The sequence below is a fragment of the Adiantum capillus-veneris genome, chromosome 6 (genome assembly GCF_014529385.1).
Source record: "Adiantum capillus-veneris isolate H3 chromosome 6, ASM1452938v2, whole genome shotgun sequence".
Classification (NCBI taxonomy): Eukaryota; Viridiplantae; Streptophyta; class Polypodiopsida; order Polypodiales; family Pteridaceae; genus Adiantum; species Adiantum capillus-veneris.
The window spans coordinates 138,223,754-138,251,728 of NC_140936.1; the positions used below are offsets into that span (position 1 = coordinate 138,223,754).

The 27,975-nt window shown below is 41.6% G+C and overlaps 1 protein-coding gene across 2 annotated transcripts; it reads right to left on the reverse strand.

Moving 5' to 3' along the window:
- Positions 1 to 5,348: 5,348 nt before the first annotated feature.
- LOC147456358 (putative ABC transporter C family member 15) lies at positions 5,349 to 17,390 on the reverse strand. Of its 2 annotated transcripts, XM_086514870.1 has the most exons (10): positions 15,287 to 17,386; positions 15,125 to 15,211; positions 14,332 to 14,967; positions 14,074 to 14,238; positions 9,503 to 9,797; positions 9,200 to 9,414; positions 7,013 to 7,318; positions 6,864 to 6,927; positions 6,371 to 6,610; positions 5,349 to 6,200 (listed from the first exon to the last, which is right to left on the reverse strand). In XM_086514870.1, exons 1-10 carry the CDS (start codon positions 17,228 to 17,230, stop codon positions 6,070 to 6,072), a joined length of 4,083 nt encoding a protein of 1,360 aa, XP_086370996.1. In that variant the 5' UTR covers positions 17,231 to 17,386; the 3' UTR covers positions 5,349 to 6,069. The 2 variants fall into 2 exon arrangements, with proteins under 2 accessions (XP_086370996.1, XP_086370997.1); XM_086514871.1 differs by lacking the exon at positions 6,371 to 6,610 and having other exon boundaries at positions 15,287 to 17,390.
- Positions 17,391 to 27,975: the final 10,585 nt, after the last annotated feature.

Sequence of the window (27,975 nt, forward strand, 5' to 3'; positions counted from 1 at the left end):
GGTGTCCCAAGAAGGGTGGCACCTCCTCAAGGATGGTTTTTGTTATTTACAAACATATGCAAATGAGCAAATTGCTCATAAGGTCATTGCTCTTTCTTTTTTTTCTTTTCTTTTCTGGCCAACTCGCTTGTGGGAGCTTAGTTTTACGGATTGCGCCCACTCACCCACACCTCATGTCCCCAGGGGTTGAACCATAGTGGAAAGGCCCCCACATTAACCACTAGGACCACCCTTTGGACAAGGTCATTTCTCTTTCTTAAATAACTCCCATTAACCTTTAGATAAGTCCCGGTTTGTAGTGTAAATTCCTCGGCAATCAAACAACGGAGCCATCGTAGTACTCCATAGTGAAGGATGGTGAAATACAACATCAAAAATGAAAATTCCAGTTGTAAATTGGTGGAACCTTGGTTGTCTCACTAGTTTGCCCTCAAAAATTATGGCCAAGGAAATGGATTTTTGAAGAAGTGCTTTAGATATTAAATTCTTTTGTACATATCCTCTTCACAACTGTTTTTTTTTTCCACCATCAGCGCAGGGAAGCTAGTAGGAAGAAACTATACACATCTCATGTATACGATTGGGGGCAGGGGACCACCGGGGCCGGTGGTCCCCTGCCCCCAATCGTACCTAGCTAGGTATGCGGTGCCTCCCTCACAGAAGCTCATGATGTTATGCATTGGATGAAAAACACTAAAAAAGGCTCCGTTTTCTTACATGAGAAAATTTCCAAATCTTCTTCTGTATGGATTGGTGGGGAGAAGAGGAAGTCTAACTATGAAAAAGGTAAGTTTCTTTGCGTGGATTTTGAAGCGTTATTGTAGATCTATTAATACATGCAAAAAAGTGCATATTAAGGTATTTTTTGAAATACACTCTACATCCTCATTTGTAAGTGTGTTTTTTCCGATCAAATAGCGTAAAATCGGCGCAATATTTTGCAAAATTCCTTCCTCTTGAAAACCATCCACACAATGTGACCCCGTGCTTCTTTCCCTCCCACTCCCGCTACTACAATCAGGTGAAACTCATCTCTAAAATTATAAACAACTACAGCAAGGCCACCCAAGCATGATGTTTTTACCTAACATGAACCTCTAGCATTGGAACAAGTTTCTTCAAATTCTCAAAAACAAGTGATAGGTAGCTGTCTTCCTTATCGCAACGCGAAGTTGTACCCAAGTTCACTTCCATGACAAGATCTACAACGCCCAACTGATGTTGGGGCCTTTGATCCCATCTCCCATGCTCATGTAAGATATAGCTGAGGATCGTCGGTGCCACAAACAATCAACTGAATCTCGGGACCTTAAACTTTTCGAGATATGTTACACAAGAAGTTTTGGACAGATTCTCACATTGTGACTTACCTCAACATCATGAGTTTCTGTGAGGGAGGCACCGCATACCTAGCTAAGTACGATTGCGGGCAGGGGACCGCCAGCCCGGTGGGGGGGCCGGTGGTCCCCTGTCCCCAATCGTACCTAGCTAGGTATGTGGTGCCTCCCGAGCAGAAGCTCATGATGTTATGCATTGTATGAAAAATACTGAAAAAAAGACTCCATTTCCCACGAGAAAATTTCTAAATCTTCTTGTGTTAAGAGTAAGGCCTATGTCACATGCGTCCACCCAACGATGTGTGCAGATGAGATTACCAAGGGCAACTAGCATAAGGAAGGTGGATACATGCACTCACGCATCTCAAGAACTCAATGGACACATATGTAGAAATCAGAGGTATCGAGCCGCTCTCCTCTTAAATTTGTAGTGGAAGACTTCCCAACCCACTCAATTTGATTTCATATGTCCTCCCTATGAGGTGAGTAACGCTATGGTCATGCGAGGCTTAGTTATCAGTTATTTGAACAAATAACTAAGCCTCATTCTTGGTCACACGCAAAAAGGAGCATCAAATGAGTTACTAAGCCTACCCTTTGTAACTATGCCGATTTTGGCATAGTTGTGAAGTTCAAGGCATGGTTGGGAGGATGAATGAATAACTAAGCGTCGCGTGACCATGCAAAAGGCTTAGTTATTCATTTAATGCTTTGTCTGGGCATAGTTGGCATAGATATCAATAACTGATAACTAAGCATCGCATGAACATGTTCCTTTTGGGCCAATGTCTGCCCCGTGCGCGAGCGGTCAGACATGTTGGTGATGTGGCAAGCGTTCACCTATGGCATTGCGCCATAGTGGGAGGTAATTGAAATGACGTGCCCCATGTATATGTCTTGTGGCTAGGGAGAGAGAGGGTGGCACGAAAGGAGACGATGGGGGCATGCATGCGGATGGTGGCGGCGGCGGCGGTGGTGGTGATGATGATGGGGGGCGTGGGCGTGTGCAGGGGGCAAGTGGTGCGGTGCGACGGCAAGAGAGACGGGGTGCGCAAGCACGATTGCATGCAGGCCATCGCCATGCTGACCGAGGACGTCTTCACGCTCTACCCCAACCATGTCATGCAGGAAGCCTTCGGCACGTGCGTGGCCCGCGTGCAGAACCACAGCGCCAAGCGCATCAGATTCTACCGCGACTCTGTCTCGCTGGAGTTCCAAGACATTCTCATGGAATGCGTCCATTTCAACTCCCACCCCGGCTTCCTCCTCAATGGTAACAACATCGCCTTCTCTCTCTCTCACACACACCCCCATTATACCAATGCCATGCGTGCTTTTGACAATGGGGGACTTTAGCAAGGGCACTCACACTAGTGATCACAATAATCCAGGGTTTAATGTCTTTTTAATTGGCTAAACTTGCAGAATTTTGAGCTTGCCTTGCAAAAAACCTTGTTACATTTTATAAGTTTTAGTGTTAATACCCACAAATGCTTCAAATTTTAACCTAAAACCCACGGAAACTTTCAAGCGTGCACTTATTTTCTCTCGCAAGCCCTGTAGACTCACACCTCATACCTTGTTCAAGAAGCATGGTGTTTACCACTTATTGTCTTGTTGCTCCATCGAGAAGGAGATAACACGCCCCACCAGAGCCCAAAATTAACATTTCTCGGTTGTTGTAGTCCTCTCTTGAAGAGGTGGTTGTAGCCCTATGGGCAGTTTCATTAACTAATAGAAGGATCTTTTTCTCGGAAAAAAAAAATAGCATTTCCCTCTCAAATAGCTAGATTTTATATGGGGGCCTTCTTTTGTAGAAGTTTCCTTTTTTGCTATCCTTTCTTCACATTTTATATGAATAGCCTTTTATTTTTATTTTCAATTGAAATTTACTATCAATATCTTTGACAGAATCATTCTTTTTTTTTTCATTCAAGAGTATAGACAGTAAAGCCCAAAACAATTTTGGTTGTCATTTCTTCCATTAGTTCACAACAATGCACTAACATTTGTCATTAATGATAATATGGAATTGTTTAATTTTCGACGCTCTACTACTCCCTCCACCACCTCTGGCTAGCATCAACCTTACGTAATTCGATGTAGTACCTAATTCTCAATCACATGAGTACTCTTGGAATATATTCCTTACATGAATTTCATTTGGAAAGACCAAGCCCTCAATGAAACTGACTCCTTAGCATTATATTACCTTGGCTAACATTCAGTTAAGTAGGCACTCTACTTTGTGTTTGTTGTTTTGTTGGCATGAGCTTTGAATGATTATTTTCTACTTGGTGTATACATGTTATCTCACACAAGCGCGTGATGGTGATAATAACAATGAAAGAAGCTCCCTTGAAACTACCTTGGGCTCAAAGTACAAGCTCTAGATGTGCATTGCTACGATAAATTGGGCACAATAATTGTACATTGTACATCAATTCAACAATAGATAGGAATCAAATGGAAAATTTAACTTGAAATGAGCCATCGAAATTATTGATATAAAGCACGCATTCTATGCAGCATTGGCAACACTGAAATGGGCACTCCCTCTAGTTCAAGACAATTTTAGTTCATATCTTTATTGTAACCACATCAATGTATGTTTGCATGTGTTGATGTGTGGGTTATTTCTCCAACAAAATCAAAATGGCAATAATCAAAATGGCTAATAAAGAATCATGTACTTTCCCTATCATTCCTTTGTAAAAATGAAACACAAGCACAAGCTCTACCTTTATTGCTAATGTGGAGATTCAATCATATGAGGCTTTATAGTCAAACTAGTTCTAAATTGACTATGAACCTCAATTTTGAGGTCAAGAATTGAAGACATTAAATGGATATTTTTAGCACAAATTTGGAGTGGCATTGACTATTCAAAGACTATTATGGAGTCAAGTCCAATTGTGAATGAAAATTGAGACATGCACAGTATAATACACCACTCTTAACTAGAAAACCAAGTTTAGAAATCAATGACAACCTCAAGCACTTAAACATGTGTCCTGTAGTCTTAGATATATCATATTGAGATTTGTCTCAAGATTTGTCTTTGCAATATTCAATCACAAGGGCACCCTTATACCTTCCCTACATTGCACTTTGTTTGTCTATTCACAACTTCGTGAGAGTCATCTTCTTTTCTCATGAGTGAATACTTAATGGGACCTCAAGGGGTCCACTTAAAAATATGTAAATGTAGCCCATGGAAGGGTTTTTTTTATATACCAAAGAGTTACAAAATTACATGTACAAGAGGAGTTTAAAATGAAAAAAATGAAAAAAAGACACAGATTTATGAAGGAAGAGTGGTCTTTTAATTCATGATGAAGTGTGTGTGTAGAGAGGTTTAAAAAATACCTCTTCAACGCACATGCTACAGGTAGCATGATGCAAAACCTTGTCGCTTGTATCCAACAAGAATTTAAACTACCTTTGTAAGTGCCATTCTCTTGAGTAGAAATAATTTAGTAATTCAATTCCCACCTCAACGAGAACCACACGTGACAAGAACAAGCTAGTTTCTAGATATTTTCATGCGAGAGACAGAGACTTTTCTGCCTGTTGGTGTATCTCTTCTACAAAGTTAATTCATGATTAAAACAAAAATTGTTATAGAAATGCCAAATTGAAAATAGTTATTGGAATTTACATGCATCCTCAACTAATGTAATGAATGTTCAAGGCACATAAGTTAAAGCGAGGGATTAAAAATGATGAATGTGCCTTGATGTCAAAAGAGGGTATGCCTAGGATGGGGGGAAATCTTGGCCATCGGTAATTAAAAGATCTCAGAAGAACATGATAATGGACCTTTTGTATCAAGGATAAGGGGGCGAGTTGGTTGGGATCGCTGTCGATGTAATTATGGTCCTTGGATGATGTCATGGCTCAACACGAGCATGACAAGACATTGTAATTTTTTGGGTTGATTAATATAATTCACTCACAATTGTGAGTTTTGGGGGGAAAAAAATGAATGAATGTTTCATCATTGTGATCAGAACCTTAAGAGCCAAATTGATCTTATAATTTTTACCAGCACATCATTCGAGTATAGTTACAAAATCACACGATCAAATACATCAGCTAATTTTTTCAAGCGCCCTATTCAGCTTTTGAATGTGACTTTTATGTGAATAGATAGTCCTGATTACATTCTTGCAATTGCACAAATCACACTTTTAAGTAGAGTTGACCTTGTCTTCATGGACGTGCTAAATTGCAAGCTTACCCGAAGTATGGCAGAGTCATAACCGTACCGGAGGTCCATCTCCAAAGATTATTTGCTGCTTTAAAAGCAACACACCAGAAAGAGAAGGGACAACCAACCCCAGCTTAACCTTTCGGTCACAGATGGGATCAACACTTGGGGTACAAGAAATGACAACCCATACTGTGCATTGTGTCTTGATGCCTTGCAAAGGTTGTTGCACGTCCAGGAATGAAGCCCTTGCAAATATTGACAATCCCTTGGCTTTAGCGTATAACGAAATGTGCAGAAGTGGTATACACAGAACTTCATTTCAGCTTAATTCCCATCCAAACGCCTTTTTATCATTTTGGAATACTGCTAAGCAAAGAACTTGAAGATCTTGGGTGCCCCGCTTTCCATGCATAACTTAACACCACCATACAAAGGATGTCTAAGGGGTACCACTCTGCGAATGCAGCAGGCACGCAGTCTTGTAATGCGTCAAGAATGACATTGCCATGCAATATATCACCCACATGTCTCTGCGCTTTGTGTACAGCTGCTACCTGACCTTCTGGAAAACTCTGCCACAAGCTTTGCAAACAATGAAGAAGAGTTCTTCAAAAGCCTAGCAGGTTTGTCGAATTCTGCCACTTTTCCTGCACAAATCATCAATTTCATATAAGATGTGCTAATTGTCTTCCTAAGGCATCTTATGTATACATTGCATACAAATTCTATATATACACACATAGACATACACATGCACATATACCTATATAGATATACATACAAACACACACATAGATATGTACATTTTCTGCATTACCATCGCTCAGCACCAAAACCAGATCACTGTTCATAACAGTCATAATGCGATGAGCAATTGCAATGACCGTACTATCCGCAAATTCTACTTGAATTGTGTTCTGTATCACACTATCGGTAGCAAAATCCACTGATGCAGTTGCCTCATCCAGAACTAAAATTCTCCTTTTCTTGAGTAATGCCCGACCCAGACAAACCAGTTGGCGCTGTCCAACGCTCCAATTTTCACCATTCTCATTAACTACTTAGAGAACCATTAAACAGACACAAAGGATGTCAAAATTTTCTGTTTCTTTGAAAAGGCATACATGTGTGTATGTAAAGATGAGTCCGTATGCATGCATGCATGTGGATATAAAAAACAGTTTTTTAACCATGGCACTTATCTGCTGCGCATATAGAACATTGTTATAGAAGATGCCACTATGTGCTTATTTGCATTTAGCTCGAAGATGACTGCGAGCAACCATGGGTGTGTGAAAAGAAAGGCAAACCTATGGCATCAAGCTTTTGATCCCTGGCCCGCACCGTATGCTCAAGTTGGCTTCTCTCAAGAGCCTGAAACCCAAAACAAACAAGCTGTTACTCGCTTTTTCCACGAGCATTTACAAACGTAAACATCCTTTTCCAAAAAAAAGCATGCCTGCCATATCTCTGTGTCTGTGTGCTCTTCCAGAGGATCAAGATTGAACCGTAAAGTCCCTTCAAACATAGTGGGGTCTTGAGGTATAATACTCAAATGGGTCCGCAGATCATGCAGCCCAAGCTCCATTATATCTATGCCATCTATCAAAATTTTTCCTTCTGTTGGCTCCACAAGGCGGAAGAGGGCTTGGATCAAGGTAGACTTGCCGCTCCCAGTCCTTCCTACAATACCTATCTTTGTCCCACCGAGTACGGTGCATGTTATACCATTGATGACCAGAGGCATCCTTTGCCCATACCGCACCTGTCAAGACAATCCCACCTGTCAAGATGGATATACCCGATTGATAACCAGAAGCACGCTTCCCTTGCAACCAACCTATCAAGATAACATACTAAAGCAAAGCATCCCAGCATAACTACTAGACCGGGCTGAGCTCTTATGGATGTATACCTACCTTCATAAGGTCACATATACTTCAAAAAGAAAGAAGATATCGGCTTCAATAATATATACATTTTGTATATATTATATACATTATAATGCTTGAAGGAAACAGTGATTATTGTCGTTGTGACTGATTCAGTAATTTTCATCTATACTTCATACATATTTGCAACCACACACGTGCAGATGCGACAGCGTGCACACATTGTACACACACCTAGATAAATCCAGGAAAAGCCCAGATTCACATTTGAAAGAAAGTGCAAGTTTTAGAGTCCCAGCAGGCATCAACAAGAAACAGAACCATCAGCTCCACCTGCATTATACTGACTAAATGCTGTGACAACTCCACTAACGACGCCCCAATAGTGTATGTACAACTAGGCATCAATCCATGCTCCCACCCACACACACACCACACTCGCATGCACAAGACTGTACATCAATACCAAGATCCATACTGTGTTTCTCTCATGGCTCTGAGCAGATTAATAAGCCTAGATTAGATATAAACAAATGTTCCAAATTATGCGAGCTAAATGAATGATGTTTAGATTGGCATACTGGGGTTCAAGGTGTTTATTTAGTACAAGTGGTCACCTATGGTTATATACAAATTATCCAAAAGAAAAAATCAGCAAAAACAAAATGTCATCTTGTTACATTCTTAGGAAATTGCTTCTCTTTGCCCAAATCTACATACTTATTCTTCACCCACACAAGAAAAGTGAAGTTGGTATTTCTACTTTGCGAGGCCTTATATCTATCCTCCTCAAACTCGTCGGCAAACGTTCGTCAGAGACTTGACTCTGAATTTTAGGTCCTCCAAAGTTCAGCTGCATGTATATGATTGTAAAGCCAAAAGTTTCAACGCATTAAAAAGATGGTTTATCATTCAGGCCCTCGAAGTGTTCCAACTTGATAATTAGGAAGACTCCTGGAGATGCATCTGCTTCCTTCAAAAGATCCTTCCAAAAGTGCATGAACGCTAACCAGCTTGAAACCATGAGACTGATTATGGTTGGGTTCATCATTGTGCATACACATGGAAGAATTGATTATAAGAGAGAATTGCACACTAAGTCATTCTTCTGTTGCATGATTGCAATAGCTAACCCATACAATCTTCAACTTATAATATAGTCCTCGTCAATCTACCATGCATGCATGCACCCATGCGACACACTCACTTTCTGCAACTTTGGTAAACACTCGCACACTACACGTAAATTGTCCTTCAGAGTACTACATGCGTGCCATGACAAAGCTTACATCATCGGGCAATTACATTATGTGATCATGCTAGCACACTCACTTTCTGCAACTTCGATAAACACTCGCACACTGCACGTAAATTGTCCTTCAGAGAACTACATGCGTGCCATGACAAAGCTTAACATTAAACCATTTAGAAACCTCTGTTAGAGAGGTCTCATATGAAGCCATTATAAATCTAGGTGTAAAAACTTCCCTTACAAAAAGGAGCACTTCAAAACAAAATTGCAAAAAATCTTGATGTTCCATGATAACAGCTTCCAAAGAGAAAAAGAGAAAGCAACCATTGGGAGTGGAGAAGACTTACTTCTCCCAACACACTCTAAATAGAACTTTTTGCATGAAATAACAAAGTAATTAAAGCATTAGCTACATGAGAGATAGCAAACTTGTTAAAGGAATTTAACATGAACACTCTAAAGGACAAAAAGATGGGACATGTGGGGCAAAGTGTCTTCATACCTTCAAGTTGATGAAGTTGACTGTCCCTTTCATCGGCCAGCCACGTGGTGGGCGATCATTTTCTATGATACAGGGCCCCTCATTTGCAATGCATGTGTACTGTTGAATACGCTCTGCAGAAATTATCTTATTTTCAAGGTTGCAAAGATTCCAGGTGAGCCATGATTGTATGATATTAAGGTTCAACCCATAAGTTACTGCAAGTCCAGCAATGCCTGCACAACATACTTCTTGCCCATTAATAGAAGAAAAATAATAAAGGGTATCATCAGAGTATATTAATGTTCACAACATCAGCCATACTTGGATCAATAGTATCCTTCAGCATGCTCACAATAATAAGCAGTGAAAGAGTGAAGATGCAGTTTGTTAACAAGTCCAACCGAAAGCACAGCCACTCCATTGCTGCAATATTGTGAAAGTAAGGCTTTGAGTAATGATCTATCAATTGCAAATTTCTGCTCATAAAGTCATGTTGTTTGTTGAGCGCTCTAATTGTCGCAGCTCCAGAAATGGTTTCTCCAAAATGTTGCAATACAGGGGCCTTCTTCACTCCCACTAGTCTTGCCAGCTCTCGTGCTGATGCAACATAATATTGCTGCAAGAAAGACCAGACAACAATTTGCCAATATGTTAACCATTGTATCTGGATTAGGAAGGAGGGAAGGCAAGAAGTGGCAATAATCAAAAGATGGAAACTTGCAATAAGCACATTGATACTTAAAACTGTACATTACAATTCTCAAAAAAAAAAAGTAATTACTCTCCTGCACACATACTTTCTCAGGATTTGGACATCAAAAAACTTGTTCATGACTCCATCAGCAGGAGCTGCCAAATTAAGGGTCATTCACCTATAAAACAATGAAGAATGAAGAAAGAATACAGTCGAAAGCATATGTCTGTGATGATAAAATAGATATATCTAGTTGAAAAATTTCCCTTCAAGCATACAAGAAGTTGCTACTTTATGTTCAACTGATGATTGCTTATGCATGTCTCCTTCAGTATCCTTAGTCTTTGTGTTTTCGTAGTAGATTTCTTTTTAGAAAATCTCAAAAAGCCACAAGTCTTGTGTTAGATAATTTTAAAGGAACTTACGAGCTAGGATGTAAAATGCCCATATTCATGCACTTCTTCTCAAGCAGAGTCTGATTCCTTGACAATGTCTGGCCGTTCTGGAGCTTTAATCTCAGCTTATTCAACCAGCTTACATTTCTTTTCCTGTTGTTTCTCTCTCCTGACTCTCTCAACGGTGCAGCGGAAAAGGTGGTCCAGATGATGATCGGATCTGCAACTGCGAGCGCACCTCCTCGCCAGACCAGGCAGCCACTGGATCTACAATCTATGGCAATGGATCTCCTCCATAACAACCTCTGTAAGAGGACAGCCCTCTGCTAATGCAAAGAGGATGAACTCCTTCACTGGCAGACCCTGCAAGACGTAAAAAAAATACAGAGAGGAGATCGTAGAGAAAGAAAATGCTGCCACAGGAAAATGCTAGAGAGGTGGTGCGTAGAGAAAACGCAGAGATATAAATCCAGTCTGCAGAAGAACAATGAAAGGGATGTCGTAGGAAGAAACAACCTATCTTCTAGTACCATGCTCGAGGAGCTTGCTTCATGCCATAACGAGCCTCGACAACCAGTAGACTTTGTCACTTGATCCTGAAACTAAGAATCTTGGAAGTTGCTCCCTAAACACCTCCTCTAAGTCGCCGTTGAGAAAGGCCGACTCAACATCCATCTAAAACACAAGCATCGACGATGGGCTGCTAGATATGTGAATAGTCGTCATCTGCGCACTAAGTGCAAAGGTCTCATCATAGTCCACTACTCGTCTATAAGAAAAGCCATTTCCAACAAGGCGTGCCTTGTGCTTATCCAAAGACCTATCTGAATTGTATTTCATCTTGTAGACCCAAATGACACCAACGACCTTCTGCTTTGGTGGCCGTGGAACCAACTCCCATGTGTTATTCCTCTCGATGGAATCAAGCTCTGCTCGCATGGCCTCCTTCCACTTTGGTTGTGAAAGGGCCTCATCAACTAGAAGAGGTTCTCTGTCCTTTGCCATTGAGGACATCAAGGCATAGTTCACCTATACTAAAGCTCTGTAGTGTGCCAAAAAGTCTTTGCAAGCTCCTACATAGGAGGGGGCAAGCTCTTTTAGTAGGGGATGGACGTAGAAAATCTCCAAGCACTAGGGTACGCCTCAGCCTTTCATTAATGACATGGATCCAAGAATGACAACCTTAGGGAATACTTCAGTCTAACGTCAACAAAAATCATCCAAGATTGACTAACCTATTCTCTGGAGTACTCTTTGAGAAGATGCATCCTATAATTGAAGTTCGCATGCCATCCATAGACATTGTCAACCAATTTGGCATGATCAACATCGTGTCATATAGCTCTTGAACACTTGGGTTCATGATCATCACAATCAATAGAATTTGCCATCGTTAGAATTTCCTTACAACAACGTTGTTTGCAATTCCACTAACATGAGGTTGACAAAGCACTTAAACGTTTGTTGAGGGTAAATAAAGCATTCCTCCTATTTTACACACTATGGATTCGATCTTTAAAGCTCACATGTTTGTTAAGAGTTTGGATGAAGCCTATGACAAGGCTAATATAAAGCAAAAGAAAGAAAGATATACTAAGGTCTCCTAAAGGCCGAAATGGCCTATGAGACCAAAACGAAGTTCAATCGATGATTATATCTCTCACCATAAAATGTAACAAGAAACGACGTCTAATTCCTAACTAAATTCCTATCTAGAATAGGAATGACAAAGCTCTTGTAAGACTAGAGTTGTAGGTTAAACTTGGCAAGCCATAGGGGTCACCTTTACTCAATGCAAATTTCATAGTTACCCGAAACGGAAAATCGGAATGGGGAGCTATGTAACTGAACGACACCACGTGCCAATTGAAAAGAACAGATTGAACATACTTTTAGGCACGTCAAAACAATTGAAATGAGAGAGACTTCACACGAAACACAGAGTGGCAAAGCTCCACGGTCCATCTCCCAAAGTGCACTAGCCCCAAATTGTGGTGCCCCTTTTGGTATTTCTTTATATTGCTCCAAGAGGTTACAACTCCTATGGCTCTGCTCTGCATCTCCCACGGGTAGAATGCTAGAGAGAGAGAGAGAGAGAGAGCTATTTAAAGGCCCTTGGCATATACAAAAGCATCTCACGTGAAAAGCATCGAGTCTAAAAGCTATTGGTCCAAAATCATGGGTCCAGAGGGTTGTCCATACAACGCTACAACGTCAGCATGTGTTAGCACAATTCGCAGAAATCCGTACACCAGGCTCCCACGTCATCATATTGTTACTACGCAAGTGAGTTTAGAGTGTGTCCTGCTTTATTTTTAAAGGTTTAGGCTCCTCGGTCCGTTCCATAAGTTGTTGGGGGTTAGGATTTTTAATCCTAACCCAATTTAGTATTTGGGCCACTCGGCGATGATCTGTAAGTTGGTAAATCTTTCTTCATCTTCTCCTTCTGCTAGGCTTTAGGCCCCTTGGTTGGGATCTGTAGGTTGGCCCGCAGCTTGGGGCTTGCCACGTCAACACGTTGTGACAAATGGCAACGGGTATGAAATGCCATTCCTTATACAAATACACACGTTTGAAACATGTAACGGAGATTCGGAATGGGAAGTTTGAGTGGGAATGGGATATGGAGACATGAAAATGGCTATTCCGTGTAACTATGGATGCAATGTCTCCATCAAGGTTGCACGGAGAGAGAGAGAGAGAGAGAGAGAGAGAGAGAGAGAGAGAGAGAGAGAGCACTTAGTCATTATGCATTATTCCTTCGATAGCAAACAATGATGTCTCAAATCCATTGATGGTGAGGAAGTTGTAAGCAAGATCCTCGCGTTGTGGATGTTGAGCTCTATAGAAAGTGATGGCCTTATTAAATGTTACTCCTGTAGAGAGGCATCATTGACTAGGTAGGTTAGTTGATGAAGGAATAGAACTAGTTGCAATATTGGCACTCAAAAACCTATAATGGTTCTAATGTTGAAATCATTTGGTTCACCTCTCTCTTGTCCTTCAAGAGTATCTCTTTGACATCCAAGTTCCATCAAAAAGAGCCCAAGGCACATATGATCTTCAAAGCAAATGAGCAAACACAATGGTCCAAAGCCTTCATTATAAAGGCAATGGTACCTCTCTCACATCTCCTAATAAATGTTACAGCCGCATCTATAGCGCTCATTTGACTCCATCTATTGTTGACATACATGACACATGCGATCTTCTCATAATATACCCTCATATCTACCCGTCTCCAATCTTGAAGTGTGAGAAGATATGAGTACATCAAATGGCACCCTTGATACCATGCAAGATGCATGTCCACATTGTAGGGTGCATGACTAACAGATCCGAAGAGGTGTGAAGAAAATGTCATTGACAGTGCACCATTTTTGTGCAAGTGGCTTAAACAGCGTGCTCCATGTCCTCCCTATATCTATAATCTAGCTCACAATATCCATCCAAATAACTGGATTCAGATCTGCGTGACTTAGACCAAGGAAATAGCAAGCAACGTTGTAATCAAAAGGCAAGAGTGCACCAATATTCAAGCCATTAAGGGCCAGCACGTGTGCATTTGGGCATACAAACGCCTGCTGCCCCCCTCATCAGCAATTTGGAGGATGTAAGTGCTAAGAAGACTGCAAGGATGGCTCCCATATCCTACACCGCTCTCAACAAAGCCTTGGTACTTGCATCTAACCATTCATGCAAACATCAATACAAGCAACCTTTCTGTATGTTGTCATCCATCATAATCATCTATGGGTGCCGAATACAAAATATCAAAAGGATATCAATAAGACAATGCCTACCTGCATCCATGTGCAGATTCCAAAGGCTGGGACGAAGAGAAGTACCAAACCCCAAGCAGCTTGAGACATCACTGCAAATATGCCAACCAGTTGAATAAACGAAAGTGCTACACCGCCCAGCCTGAGTGTCACATCAAAATCCATAGCACTTTGATCTGTTGAGGCCTAGTCAAAAATTTGAAGCCATAATTCTTACCCTCCATCATTATATGGTCAATGAAAAGAGTGTTTGAAGATACAAACAAAAAGAGCACTTACACGATTCAAAATGCGACCTGTTGGTGTAGAATCAAAGAATGACATCGGAGCATGAAAAATGCAGTAAATCATTCTTTTAAAGAAGATCTGTGACGTCTTCAGGGTGACTGCTGCCATGCTAATTGTTCTAAGTAAAACACACCCTGTACTTCCACAAGCCAAGATCACATAGATGCCAAGCACTCTCTTCATGCTTACGAATGGCTCCTCTGTATCCATCTTTGGTGTTGCCCATGCCAACCAGTAATTACTTGCTATTTGCAAACACTGAAACATGGTTTGGGCGAGCAAGATAACTGGCACAAGAGAGCATCTATAAGCTGCTTGGATCAGAGACAAGTAAACTGAGAAACTGACTTTACCAATCTCTTTTTCCTCTTCTTGTACTAACTGTACCATTTCCTTCTGTTTGGCATTCTCATCAACTTCATGGTCTTCCATGCAACCGAAAACATCATCTACATTGCAAAGCTCATCAGACATCTGTTTCATATCCTTTGAATGTGCATATGATTCATCTGCACCAGTAGCTTGGGAAGATGTTGCATGCGCCGCACTTAAAGGCCCCAATATCGAGGTTGCAGATTCGAGCTCCTTGTATGGACCATTGTAGACAATATTCCCTTCTTGAAGTACCTAAAACGCACCCTAGAGAAAATCTTCAATAGCTAAATCTTTGGTTGATTCTCTCCCCCACTCTGCCACACACACACATCAAAGCCCTAAACCCCCCCCCCCCCACCCCCCCCCCCCCCCCCCCCCCCCCTTCCTTCAAAGAGGTTAAAATCAATACCAAAACAACATCTGCAGCAGGTAAGAACTCGACTTGATGAGTCACGTAGATGACTGTCTTGTTAGCCAATGCACCTAAGATACATTCCTGCACGATAAAAGACGTAAAGATCTTCACAGACATGTTATGTGTCTAATGCTTTCAGACTGTGAGGATCATGACCTTAAAGAGGTGTTGTCCTGTGTGTGCATCAACTGCACTAAAAGGATCATCCAGCAGGTAAATGTCAGCATCTTGATAAATTGCACGAGCTAATTGGAATCTTTGCTTTTGACCACCACTCAAGTTAATGCCTCTCTCCCCAATCTCTGTCTGTTCTCCATGTGAAAACAACTCAAGGTCCTTCACTAGTGCGCATGCCTGCAGCACATTTACATAATGTGCTCTATTCATAGCCTTTCCAAACAAGATGTTATCTACAGCCGTTCCTGTTTGAATCCATGGTGACTGTGCAACGTATGCTACCCTGCCACACACTTTGACAGTACCTGATGATTTTGGAATTTCACCCAAGATGCTTAAAAGCAAACTTGACTTTCCAGAGCCCACCTTGCCACACACTGCCACTCTCATCCCTCGTCTAATACAAAGACTTGGTACTCTAAGCGTCGGAACAGCATGACCATTTTGCCAACTGAATGTTGCATTACATAACTCAATAGCTACAGCTTCATGAGGACTGCTGATTGAAAGGTCCACATCATTGATGCATATATCTTGCTCATTAAGGAAAACTCGAATTCTGTCAAGGGACACTTTGGTCTGAGTCAACATAGAAACAAGGTCTGGAAGGTTTCGTATTGGATCTTGCATGATCCTCAATGTTGCCAAGGCTGTAAGAACCCTTCCAGTTGTGAGGGGTACGCCCAGAATTACACACGAGCCAAATGTCACTATGGCAACTAACAAGGGTGCACCCCAGAAAAGGCCCAGTGAGGCTGCTTGTGTATAATGGAATCTTGAGAGCCACTTATATTCTGTACTTCTCAAAGCCATGATCTTTTCTAGAAACTTTAATTCCCATGCCTGCAGCTTCAGAATTCTCATGTTCTTTAGCGCCTCTGCAGTAGCCTTCATTCTTGTATCTTTTGCCTTCATAATCTGGCTCTGAAATCTCTCCTGAAGCTTAGAGAATGGTAGGTTTGCAAGCATGGTAAAGGCTGTTGCCAATAGACCAGCAATGGAAGCTAGGCCCAGGTTTATGTACAGAATGGAAACAGACAGTACAATATGCATCGGAAGCAGCCACGTATCATGAAGATAGAGGGAAAAGTCTCCAATCCTCTGCACATCGACGCCGGCATAGTTCACCACCTCCCCACTTGAATGCTTCTGTTGCGATAGGCTGGACATGGACAATCCCTTTTTGTAAATCAAGACTGTCAGCAAAGATCGCACTCGCATACCCATCTGTTGAGCGCGGAAGTACCAATGCCTTTGGGCAAGGCTCTCAACAACCTTCGCTCCAAAAAACAGGCCCACGAGAGCAAATTCGTGAAGAGAGGAGTCGTCGCTAGCAGAGAGGGAGACAACAAAGTCGTTTACGAGGAAAGGGCCGATGTAGGAAGCGAATGTGTAGACTCCGGCATAGCAACCACTGACAAGAGCGGGCTTCCAGTAGGAAAGGGCGAGGCATTTGAGCAAGGAAGCAGAGGAGGAGAAGTGGATGCTGCTCCAGGAGGACTCCAAGACGCGCAGGGCTTCCTCTGCTGTGTCTGCATGTGCGAGAAGGGGGATGTCGTCGAAATGTAGAGGCTTTCGATAGCCCTCAGAGAGCAAGGGACTGAGCCAAGAGAATGTGAGAATGCTGAAGAAGCCACCTTCAGCGTAAGGGGTCACCTTATCACGACCACTGGCCGATCGCCCTTCTAACAGGGGCGCTTGCTCTATTTCCATTCTGCTTGATTTGGCGAGCACATGCAACGCAGAAGAAGAGACGCAGAGAGACTGTAGGAGCTTTTGAAATTCGGAATCAGAATTAACCATTATGATTCCATTGGTGGGAGTGCAACATTCACTGAACCCGACCGAGTTGGGCTGTGATGGCTGCCCCCAGATGCCTGCTAAGGACGTGGTCACACGAAGACCAGTTTCTCTCAGCTCCATTCTATTAGCTGCACGCTGACACGTTGTCCCTTGTGGTCACACAAGGTTTAGTTGTAGTAGGTGTTTCTGGCAACTCAAAGTGAAAAACAGCAGCTTAGCCCATCTGTCGGTGGAGAAAAAGAGAGAAAGAGCGCGCGCAAGTGGTCCCAAAGCTGAGCGTGATAACGGCTGCCCACTCTCAACCAGCCACATTGCAAGCAAATCCAAACTGCATAAACGCGAGGCATTCTGGCAGCAATCATTAACTTCTTTTACACATGCCGAAATAGTTGCATAGTTCTACTAAGCTACTTGCTCTCCCTCATGTGACCATGCATGAGGCATAGTTATCAAAAAAAGTAATTGATGTTATGCCTTGTGTGACCACCACCTTATGGCACCTCTAGGGGGGTCCTTCAAAATAGAAGCAACATCACCTAAATTTCACACCACATCATATGCAATAAAAGTAGCACCTTTAGTGTAGGGGGTGCTTCAACCACCACCCAGATTGTTGAATCACCTCTGCAACTAACTATATCAGATTGCATAGCCATGATCCGATTATCATAGCAAAAACGACATGAGGTTGACATGTTGTACATCATCCAATTCAATTTCACGACCCAATGATTGTAGGTATAAGGAGTTGCAGTAACTATGAGCTCTCCTTTTTCTAGAAGGCCCTCGAATTTGGAGGGCCTCTAAGGGAGGACTCTAAAAAGGAATCAACAACCCACATTCTCGGATAATATGGGCCATTGATCACTTTCAAAAGTACAAAGACAGAAAAAATTGGTGTTGTTCATTCTTTGCAAGCTCTGTGAGCAAGTTCACTCACCTTTTTCACTCAGAAAGGACTTGCCCATGAGACTGTTTAAGGTTATAATTCACCCTTTTGATAATGTTCTATGTCTTTCTCTTATTGTTTGTCTCCGAGCCGCTTGAACACCTTAGAACAAAGAAGGTTGTGGGTCAATATGTCGTTGGGCAATGAAAAAGATGCAGGTGTGAATGATTGAGATAAGGCCATGCCTTTTCATTGGCCCACATTGAAAATCAAAGTTCGTCATGCGCAATCTACATTAGTCACCATGTGTGACTTGTCCCCAAGGCTGGAATCCCCCACCTAAGGTAAGTATCTTATCAACTAGTGTCGAGAGCTTTCTGCTATGGAAATGAATATTTGTTATTATAAAATGAAAGCGTAGGGTTGGTTTCAAAAGTAGGTTACTTCTAGTTCACTTTGAGAACACATGAGTTCTCATTGGGCTCACTTTAACTAGATTCACACTAAGTTCACTTGGAGCTTAATCCAGGATTGAACTCCGCATATCCGATCACTCCACATCTTAAGGAGTCAAATAGTCACGAGGCTTAAGGAGACCAAAAAGCATTCTTAGTTTTTTTACCCAAAATTGAAATATCAGCTTTTAAACTAAATTGTGTAAAGGGTATTATATCTTTTTGTCTTGGAAGCAAGAGTGAAATCCCATGGAGATTTTGAAATTTTAGACAACAAAAAATGTGCTAATGGTTGATCTCTCGTGAGCAATAGCATGCTTTCTTATATGATAAGAAAACATGCTAAAAACAAATGCGTCCAAATCCGTTACTTGCACGACACTTGACAATCAAAGGTCCAACTTTTGTTGTATCCAACAAGTTAACATAGTTTGTAATCCTTAGTCAATGAGTGTAAAGATGCTCTTAGCTTTTCCTATCACAAAAATGTGTGTGATGCCCTTCTCATTATAAGATGAGAACCTTAAGTGCCTGGCCATCCTCATCTGCACTCAAATTATTAGGTTTTGCATTTTACATAATGTATGGCAAACAAGGAACCGTCGTGCGTTGAAGGAGTTCTTGAAGTGGCAAGCTTCATAGAAATTATACAAGAAAGCAGAGTGCTAATATGGACGTTCGGGCGCAAGCAAAACTCGGATGATTGGTTTAGGGTTACCTGTGCCTTGTTGTCAACGGAATGCTTAGATAAGGGAAAAATCATAAAATCAGAAGATTAGTGAAGAGCATGTTAATGAACCTAGTCTATCAAAGGCATGGAGGCAAGTTGTTAGGGGTGGCTCCCCAAATAGGTGATATAAGTTTGGTCTCTGGATGGTGTCGTGACTCGACACAAGCATGGCAAGTTCTTGTAATTTTTTGAGATGATCAATATAATTCACTCACAATTGTGAGCTTTGCAAAACAAAAAGATGAGGACCTTTGAAGAATTTATTTATTTTTTGTTGTAAGCACCTTCCCCCCTCCCAAAAAAAAAAAAAAACCCTCTCACAAAAAAAGAAGTTTATGTTCGCAAGTGATTAACATAAGCTCAATGTTTAGTTATGAAACTTTCAGACAAATGAAATGAAACCTTGATAACTTTAGGGTAAAACCCCCAATAAAAAAACCGGGGACCTGTAATGTGACGCAGCTACCCCCAATAATGTATAAGCTTTTTCTCCAGTTTTGGTACGAAGGACGACAGATGTTGGACTGGTTAGCGCAACGGGTATGAAATCCAAGCCGTCAGATCATGTGCTCAAACCTTGTTGGCGCAACGTCTCATTACTCCCCCTCTCCTTGATCACCACTAGCCCCTATTTTTGTTACACGCGAAAAATGTTTTCAACTTGTGCGTCGCCTGTGTAGCGCCGATCTCGTTGCCTCTTTTCCTATTGGTAGAACAAAACTCGAGCTTTCATTTGCGCCTGTGCGCGCTTGAAACTATGCAACAGGGGCCAAGCAATTCGCCACCGAGCTTAGATGGCCTTATATTGGGGGTTTTACCCTAGTTATTGACATAACAAATGGCCCTTTTGCAAAGTGAGAATGATACGTTTCATCCATCTCATTTTCAAACAATCAACGTACAATAAATTAGAAAATGAGTTTGGTTGATTGTTTGTAGTCATATCAACCAATGACATATTTTTTTAAGATGAGAAAGTACAATTTGAATTTTACTTAAGCCAAATGGTAAGCAATACTATGGCCTTGCTCTTTTTTGCCGGACAAAAAAATTTGATTACAAAAAAAATCTTCAAAGAGGTTTAAAACTACTAGTATGGCCGAAGGCGGCCCCTCTCTCTCTCTCTCTCTCTCTCTCTCTCTCTCTCTATCTATCTATCTATCTGCACGTCTCTCTTATTGTGCGCACATGCTACAATTCCAACCGGCCTCAAAAGCATGGTCAATGCCATAGGTTAGGTTGTTCTATGTAGCATCATTGCCAATACATCCTCTTCCCTCCATCGAAACAACTCTCCATCGAGGGGGGCGGGGGGGGGGGGGGGGGCGCGGGGGCGGACACTCCTATAGGTTTCAAGGTCATAAACGGGTTTCTCAACATGATGCAACTGGTCCTACCACTTATCTTTCTTGGAGAGGATGGATGCAAGAGTAGCTTGGAGGTTAGATGCATCTCATTGCATTAATGCCTCCCACACACATAGTAATGCATTTTCTCCAACTAAATCACAACTCTCTCTCTCTCTCTCTCTCTCTCTCTCTCTCTCTCTCTCTCTCTCGTCGACTGCCTAAGCCGCCTGGTGATGATGACCCCTCGCTTGCTGAATGCCTGCTGTCGACGACCTGACTCTTTCGCCTGTTGCTGACGACCGTCCTCTTGCCCCTGTCTAATTGCCGACAACTACGCCTGCTGATGTCGCCACCTGTGGTTCACTTGCCCCCGTCGATCAACTTCTCCTGCTACGTCGACTGCTACCGACAACTCTTGGAGGAGGTGGGACTTATCAGCATTGTAATTAAGAGAAGAGGAAGCTGAGACGATTCATTGGATTCAAAGGTGATAAGGAAGAAGAGCTGTGCACAGGATATCGTATAAGCGAGAGAGAGAGAGAGAGAGAGAGAGAGAGAGAGAGAGAGAGAGAGAGAGAGTATGCAGTCCTACGTGAGCTCAAGGAGGGGAGGGAAAATAGTGTAGCAGTTGACAGAGGCAAAGGGGGAGGACTCAGGAGGTGGCAATGGAACTGCACATTGGACGGCTAGCAAGCGATTTTGAATGCTCTTCTCCATTAGTAGTTACTGCATGCATGTGCCACATGGTGAAGTGATTGCTTTGCGGCCTGGGCGTCAACCTAACAATGTGTGTGTGTGTGTGTGTGTGTGTGTGTGTGTGTGTGTGTGTGTGTGTGTGTGTGTGTGTGTGTGAGAGAGAGAGAGAGAGAGAGAGACGATAACTGACCAAGGTTTGCAATGTGCGTCCACTGCCTAGTTTGAGGTGCGCACCAACTTCAAGCCAATGCCTTCCTTGAAGGCCTGACGGATCTGCAGGGTCCAAAATGACTTCGCACGTTGTCGTGCTGTGACACGTACATAATGGGAACGCATGCTACAAGATCTATCTTGTATTTTTTTAGATACATAATTATATTTCCTATAGTGTACATAGGCATATTTAAATATAATAATAAGGCTTCTATCTCATCCTATTATTTTTCTCAAGGGTAACATATCCTTACTTTACCATCAGAAAATACTATGGGAAAAGCATCAATAGCTCCGCCTCTTTAACTTGGGGCAAAAAGCATTGATTCTTTATTTCTACTATTTCATTATTATCTCACACCCTAGCTAGATCCTATATCTAGGGTAAACTCCAATATATATATATTCTATGTATTTTTTATACTTTTCTTATATTTCTTTTTAAATAGCTACTAGGAGAGAATCAAATCCTAGTGGGACACTAGGTGGCATGATTTCAAAGATACACTTATTTTAATGCATTATTGCAAGCATGATTACAAAACTTTGTCAAGGAGCAATGTCATGCTTTCATATGGCATGAGGTGTCCTTTGGAATTAAATGAAAGTCTAGGCTAAGGAGACCACATGAAGACTTTTGCTGCCATAAATGGACCCTATTTTGATGAATTTTTTACACAAGGTTCCAATCCGAATTGGAAAACGATTATAAAATGAAAATCGTAGCTAATGAGCTGAAGTTTTTGCCCATATTTTTACTTTTTTATTTGGAGCCACGGTTGAGGAGATATGATCAAAATACTGGACCCCAGTCTGCCCACATCATGCAGGGGCAGCTCATTTCCAACTTTTCCAATTCCTGTTCACACTGGCTCCTCTCTTCTTGTGTAAACCCTTGGGGGTTCCCTTCACCTATAAAAAGGGACCTCTTCTTCCTTGGAAGGAACTCAAGCATTCAAGCCATTGATGAGAGGAATTCTCGAGGGAGTGAGTAGTAATGCCTAATTGTACTTAGCCATTAACATAAGCCCAAGCCTACACTTTCTCCTAGAGGGAGACTAGTCATTCTTGCAACAAGCTAACCTTGGAAGATCAACTCTAATCAAAGAAGGTCTTGCACTTGGTGTATTAATCAAAGTGGAATTATCCACTCTTCTTCTCTCTCCCATCAATAATGGTGCCGAAGGGTTTCAAGTAAGATGTGTTCTACATTGATGTTTTCTTGATTTCTTGTTGTTTTCATTTTCATCTCTAATCCAACATATATATATATATATATCTAATCTCATCTCCTTAACCAAACCTATCTCTCTCATTCTTAGTAATTCATCCTCTCTAGGTTCTCTTTGCTACAGGTACATCTCTCCCCGCAGTATCCTTATTGCCTACGGGCAAGAATAGGGCTTGGGAGGGAAACTTCTCATCTCTTCACTTCTCTCATATCTACATTTCTCACATACTATCCTAGATGAATAACCCACATGATGATCATTTCTATCGCTTTCACTCTGTACGATCTATTAGAATTAACGTATGGATTAGCCATAAAATACACTTTCAACAACGTATAGTGTTTCTCTTCGGCCCTGAAAGAATCAATGAAATACTTCTATCACCGGATCCCATCATACTACCTCTCATAGACTATAATTTTTCTTTTGATGTAAGCGTAGTTATCTTGCTATGAACCAAGAGGATTTGTACACACAATTAATCCCAATCACTAGACAAAATATATATATTATGGTAAGCACAAAACTACAATTCCAAAGAACAATTCGTAGCCTATTTGGCCAGCCAAGATTGAATGCCATTAACTCATCTGTTAACCCTTTCATATTACCCATGATACGATATGACCATAGCCTTGATGTTTTCATCTTCGTATTGTTTTGACATTCTATTTTGCGTTCTTTCTTTGTGTGTGTGAGTGCAAGAGAGAAAGAGTGAGTCTTCTTTGATTGCACTTCTTTCCAAACCCTAGTCTTCATGGCATCTATGGTTTAACTCCTTCATATAGTTTTTGTTGAGTTCTCTCACAAACTCTCACAGCCATAAGCCCGGTGCTTTCCTGGCAAGACCGCAAATTTCTCGACATATTTTTGGTGAACCCGACGCGAAAATGCTAGGGTGAGAGTTTATGGGTAACCATGGGTGATCATGTTGAGAAACAGGGTATGCATTTTGACCCAGCAACAATGCAAATGTTTCAAGCATTTGCAATGTTCATGCAACAACAACATGCTACTGAAAGAAGGGAGATTTCAGCAACGAAAGCCATACAAGCGGTCGTCAACAGAATGGATCAGTTCAATGGCAGAGATGTAACCAAGTACTTACGCGAGTATGTGAAGGAGATGGAGCTGCATCGCGTGTCAGAAGGTGAGATGATTCAAAGCTTTGAGCTAGTTGTTTCTCCAGAAATTAGGGAGCATGTTAGGGCAATTAAAGATGGGCATGGGAGAAATTGGGAAGAACTCAAAGAAGCTTTAAAGGAGGAATATTTCATGGAGGACTCAGAGAGAGTGACCAAAAGGACATTCTTAGAATGGGTAGTCAAGCCAAAGCAAGGACTATCAATAACAGAGCTACTTAGGGAATTTGAGCGGCGCTGTGCACAACTCACTAGGACAGAAAGGGCCACACTAGATGCAGAGAAGACATATCTTTTCTTACAAGCTACAGGTAAAGAGTTTCAAGAAAATTTGGAGCTTCTTCTTGAAGATAAAGATGCTGAGCAAGGACTAAAGACCGACTGAAATGAGGTTGAAGGTGCTGTCTCACTGCTTGCCAAATGACAAAGAAGAAGGGACAAGATGGTAGTAAACACTACAAGTCCTTCCACCTCAACTTCTGACAAAATGGTAAAGCCTACTTTTATCGCTCCTAAGTTTGATGAGTCCATGCTAGATGATCTTGTGAAGGGAATGCGTGACTTGAAGGTGAAGTTTGCAAAGCTTGAAGAAAAGGCCAACCATCAGGGTCACTTCCTAGGCAAAGACAACAGCCCAAAGAAGGGTTTGTTAATAGATGTATTTGGTGTGATAGTACAGACCATGTAAGAAGGGATTGTGATGATTTTAGTGATGCTTTGTCAAAAGATGTTGTCTTTTTTAAGGATGGTAAAATCCACTTAAGAGAGACAGGTCTACCCTTGAGAACTAACTTTGGGAAGGGGGGAATGCAAACCTTAGTTGAAGATATGGCAACCAAGCATGCCACCTCTTCAGTTGAGGCAGCTACTTATGGAGTAAAAATTGAACATTTTTGTGATGAAGAGGTGAGTGACCATCATGGTCAAATTTGGCCAAATGTCATGCAATTAGCTAAAAAGAGAGCTTACAAAAGAGATTCTACATGAAGCAGGTGATTGCATACGTCTAGAAACAGGATGGAATGATCCAGTGGACTCATTGTCAGTGCATGCTTACATTACAAAATGCCAACAAAATGAGGCAATTGTAGAAGAAAAGCGAAGACGTGAGAATGCTGATGAAGGACCATCAAAAAGAGCTTCTAGAGTTGGGGGAAGAAGCGACTCAATGCCTTCTCAAACACCCTCAACACAAGGAGCATATCCACCTGAAGTACTCATGGAGGAGTCTACAACAGGAAAGAAGAAAGAGTCAACAAAAGGTAAGACAAAAGGCCCAACTTATAAACTACAATCTGATATTGAGGTTGCTACAGATTTAAAGAAAGTCTTGGAGGAAAGGATCTTGAATAGCAAGATTGAGTTTACTCTGGGAGAAGTTCTTGGCATTGCAAAGCGTGAATTCCATGAGGAGATCATTGACATCATCAAGAGGAAGAGGCAAACCCTTGCTGAAGTTTCTCGTCCACAGGTTGAAGGGGAAACCTCAAAGACACAAGGGATGCAACTACAAAATAAGGAGAATGATGGAGCTGTGGTAGGATGCTACCAATCTAGTGGGAGAGTAAAGCAAGTGTATTTCTCAAATGATGATGAAGAAGTTGAAGATATTCCTAGGAGTTACTATTCACGAAGTCATTGGGCAAGGGCTACTACAGAAACTTTGGTCAAGGTAGGTGATCTTGAAGAGCCATTTGTTGCCTTGATTGACCATGGTTCAGAAATAAACATAATGTCAAAGAGTCTCTACAACAAGTGCAAATGGCCAATGGACACAGATCATGGTTGGATGGTAAAAGTGGCAAACAATTCATCCGGTGAATTGTATGCAGCATGTCCAGGTGTGAAGGTGACAATAGGTGATGTAAAGATTGACCAAAACTTCTTTGTTCAGGATACATCTTCATATCATCTCATCCTTGGACAACCCTACATTGTGGGAGTTCGAATGGAAACAAAGGTAATGGACGATGGTTCAGCATATGCTAGGATACGTAGCAAAGATGGTAAACGTGCTGTCCAATTTCTCACAGTTTGTGTAAACCATGAAAGAAATCATGATAACCTCAGAGAACATCCTCTACCAAAGGTAAGCAAAGAGTTTCATGATCATAGAGAAATGATGGGTTTTGGTCAAGTACCATTGTAAAGCGGGATTGCAGTGGTACAAAAAGAAAAAGGGTCTCGCCTGATCCAAAAATAGGTGAAACTTTCTCGATGAGCTCCTTGGTAACAAGGAATGGATCAGTATGTTTTACAAAACTTGAAGATTTGAAGAGATATGAGAGGCAATATGTGCATAATGTACAAATAGGCATGAAAAAGAGTGGGTTGCTAAAGCCTACTGAAAATGTTTTGGGTTTGTGTGAACAAGTTTCTTTTGTAGATACTATGGGTGAGCTTGATGCTATAATGAGGTTTAGTTTGCATCTTGAAAATGAAGTTGTGGAAGTTTGCTCTATGGAAATGTATCAAGTAATAGAAGCCTTTAAAGAAAGCCAAACAGTTGGCCCAGAAGTTCATGTTGAAACTAAATACAAGAGTGTAGCAAAGAAGGTGAAACCAGTAGCTTCACCCTTACCACCCAACAACAGGGAAAAGATTGAACAGGCTTCTTTACAACCAAGTTTGCGGAATCCTAAAAAGATCGGGCATACCTTCACAAAGGAGTCTTTTCAAGAGTTGCAGATTGGTTGCGAGGAGTTTCTAACACAGGAGGAGACAAAGTGCTTCAAAGAAATGCTTTCAAAGCATGGTAAGGCTTTTGCATTTGAGCCACATGAGATAGGATGTGTTGATCCTTATATTGTAGCTCCTATGGTAATTTTCACAATACCTCATGTGCCTTGGAATCTACGGCCTATTCCGGTTCCAAAGGCTCATTTGCCAAAGTTAGTAGAGCTACTGAATGAGAAAATCAAAATGGGAATCTTGGAGCCTTCTTCTGCTCCATACTCAAACAGGTGGTTCACAGTTCCAAAGAAGAATGGTTCTCTACGCTTCATCCAAGATATGCAACCAGTGAACAAGCTGACAATTAGAAATGTAGGAACAGGTCCAATTGTGGATGAATTTGCAGAGGCGTTTGCAGGGAGGGCAATCTACTCAATGGGGGATCTCTACTCAGGGTATGATCAATTTCAGCTTGCAATCGAAAGCAGAGACTTGACAACCATGAGGACACCTTTGGGTTTGGTAAGGATGTGTACCTTGCCACAGGGAGCAACCAACTCGGTTGCACATATGATGAATGGGATGAATAAGGTCTTACGTGACTTTATTCCTCAAATCACAATGCCTTTCATTGATGATTTGCCTATCAAAGGATGTGAAGAAAGTGACAAAGATGAAGCTTTGGATCTCAAGGGATGTCGCAGGTTTGTGGTAAATCACATAAATGATTGTGATAAAATTTTGTCTAGGTTGGAAGAAGTGAATCTTACATTGTCAGGGAAAAAGTCTATGTTTGGTGTCAAAGAAGTGCTCATTGTGGGGCACATGTGCGGGCCATATGGTAGGAAACCTTGTCCATCAAAGGTAGATGCCATCCAAAGAATGAAAGAAACATGCACTAGCATCACTGAGGTTAGAAGGTTTCTGGGAGCATGTGTCTTCTATGTTATTTGGATTCCACATTATGCACATATAGCTGATCCTCTTTATCAGCTGCTTAGAATCAAAAGTTTAAATAGACAGAAGCACATGTAAAATCCATGAAAAAGCTAAAGGAGTTACTCCAGTCAGCAACGACTTTGAGAAAGGTAGACTATGAGTGTCAAAGGCCAGTGATTGTGACAGTAGATACCAGTCCTTCAGGGATTGGATGGGCAATAGGGCAAGATGACAAAGAAGGACACAGGTATGTGGTAAGATTTGGAGCAAAGGTACTAAGTGCTCGTCAAAGAAACTATCCACAGATAAAGAGAGAGTTATGGGGTATGGTTACAGCCTTGAAAAGTGGGAAAGAGTACCTAATTGGTGCATGTGTGGTTGTAGAAACAGATTGTCTACCACTTCTTGGGATGATTACAAGCTGCTCAACACCAGACATTGCTATGTTGCGGTGGATTGCCTACATTAAGTCCTTAAATCCCGAGTTTAAGCACATTGCAGGTAAAGACAATACAGTGGCAGATATGCTATCAAGGGCAAGGTATGA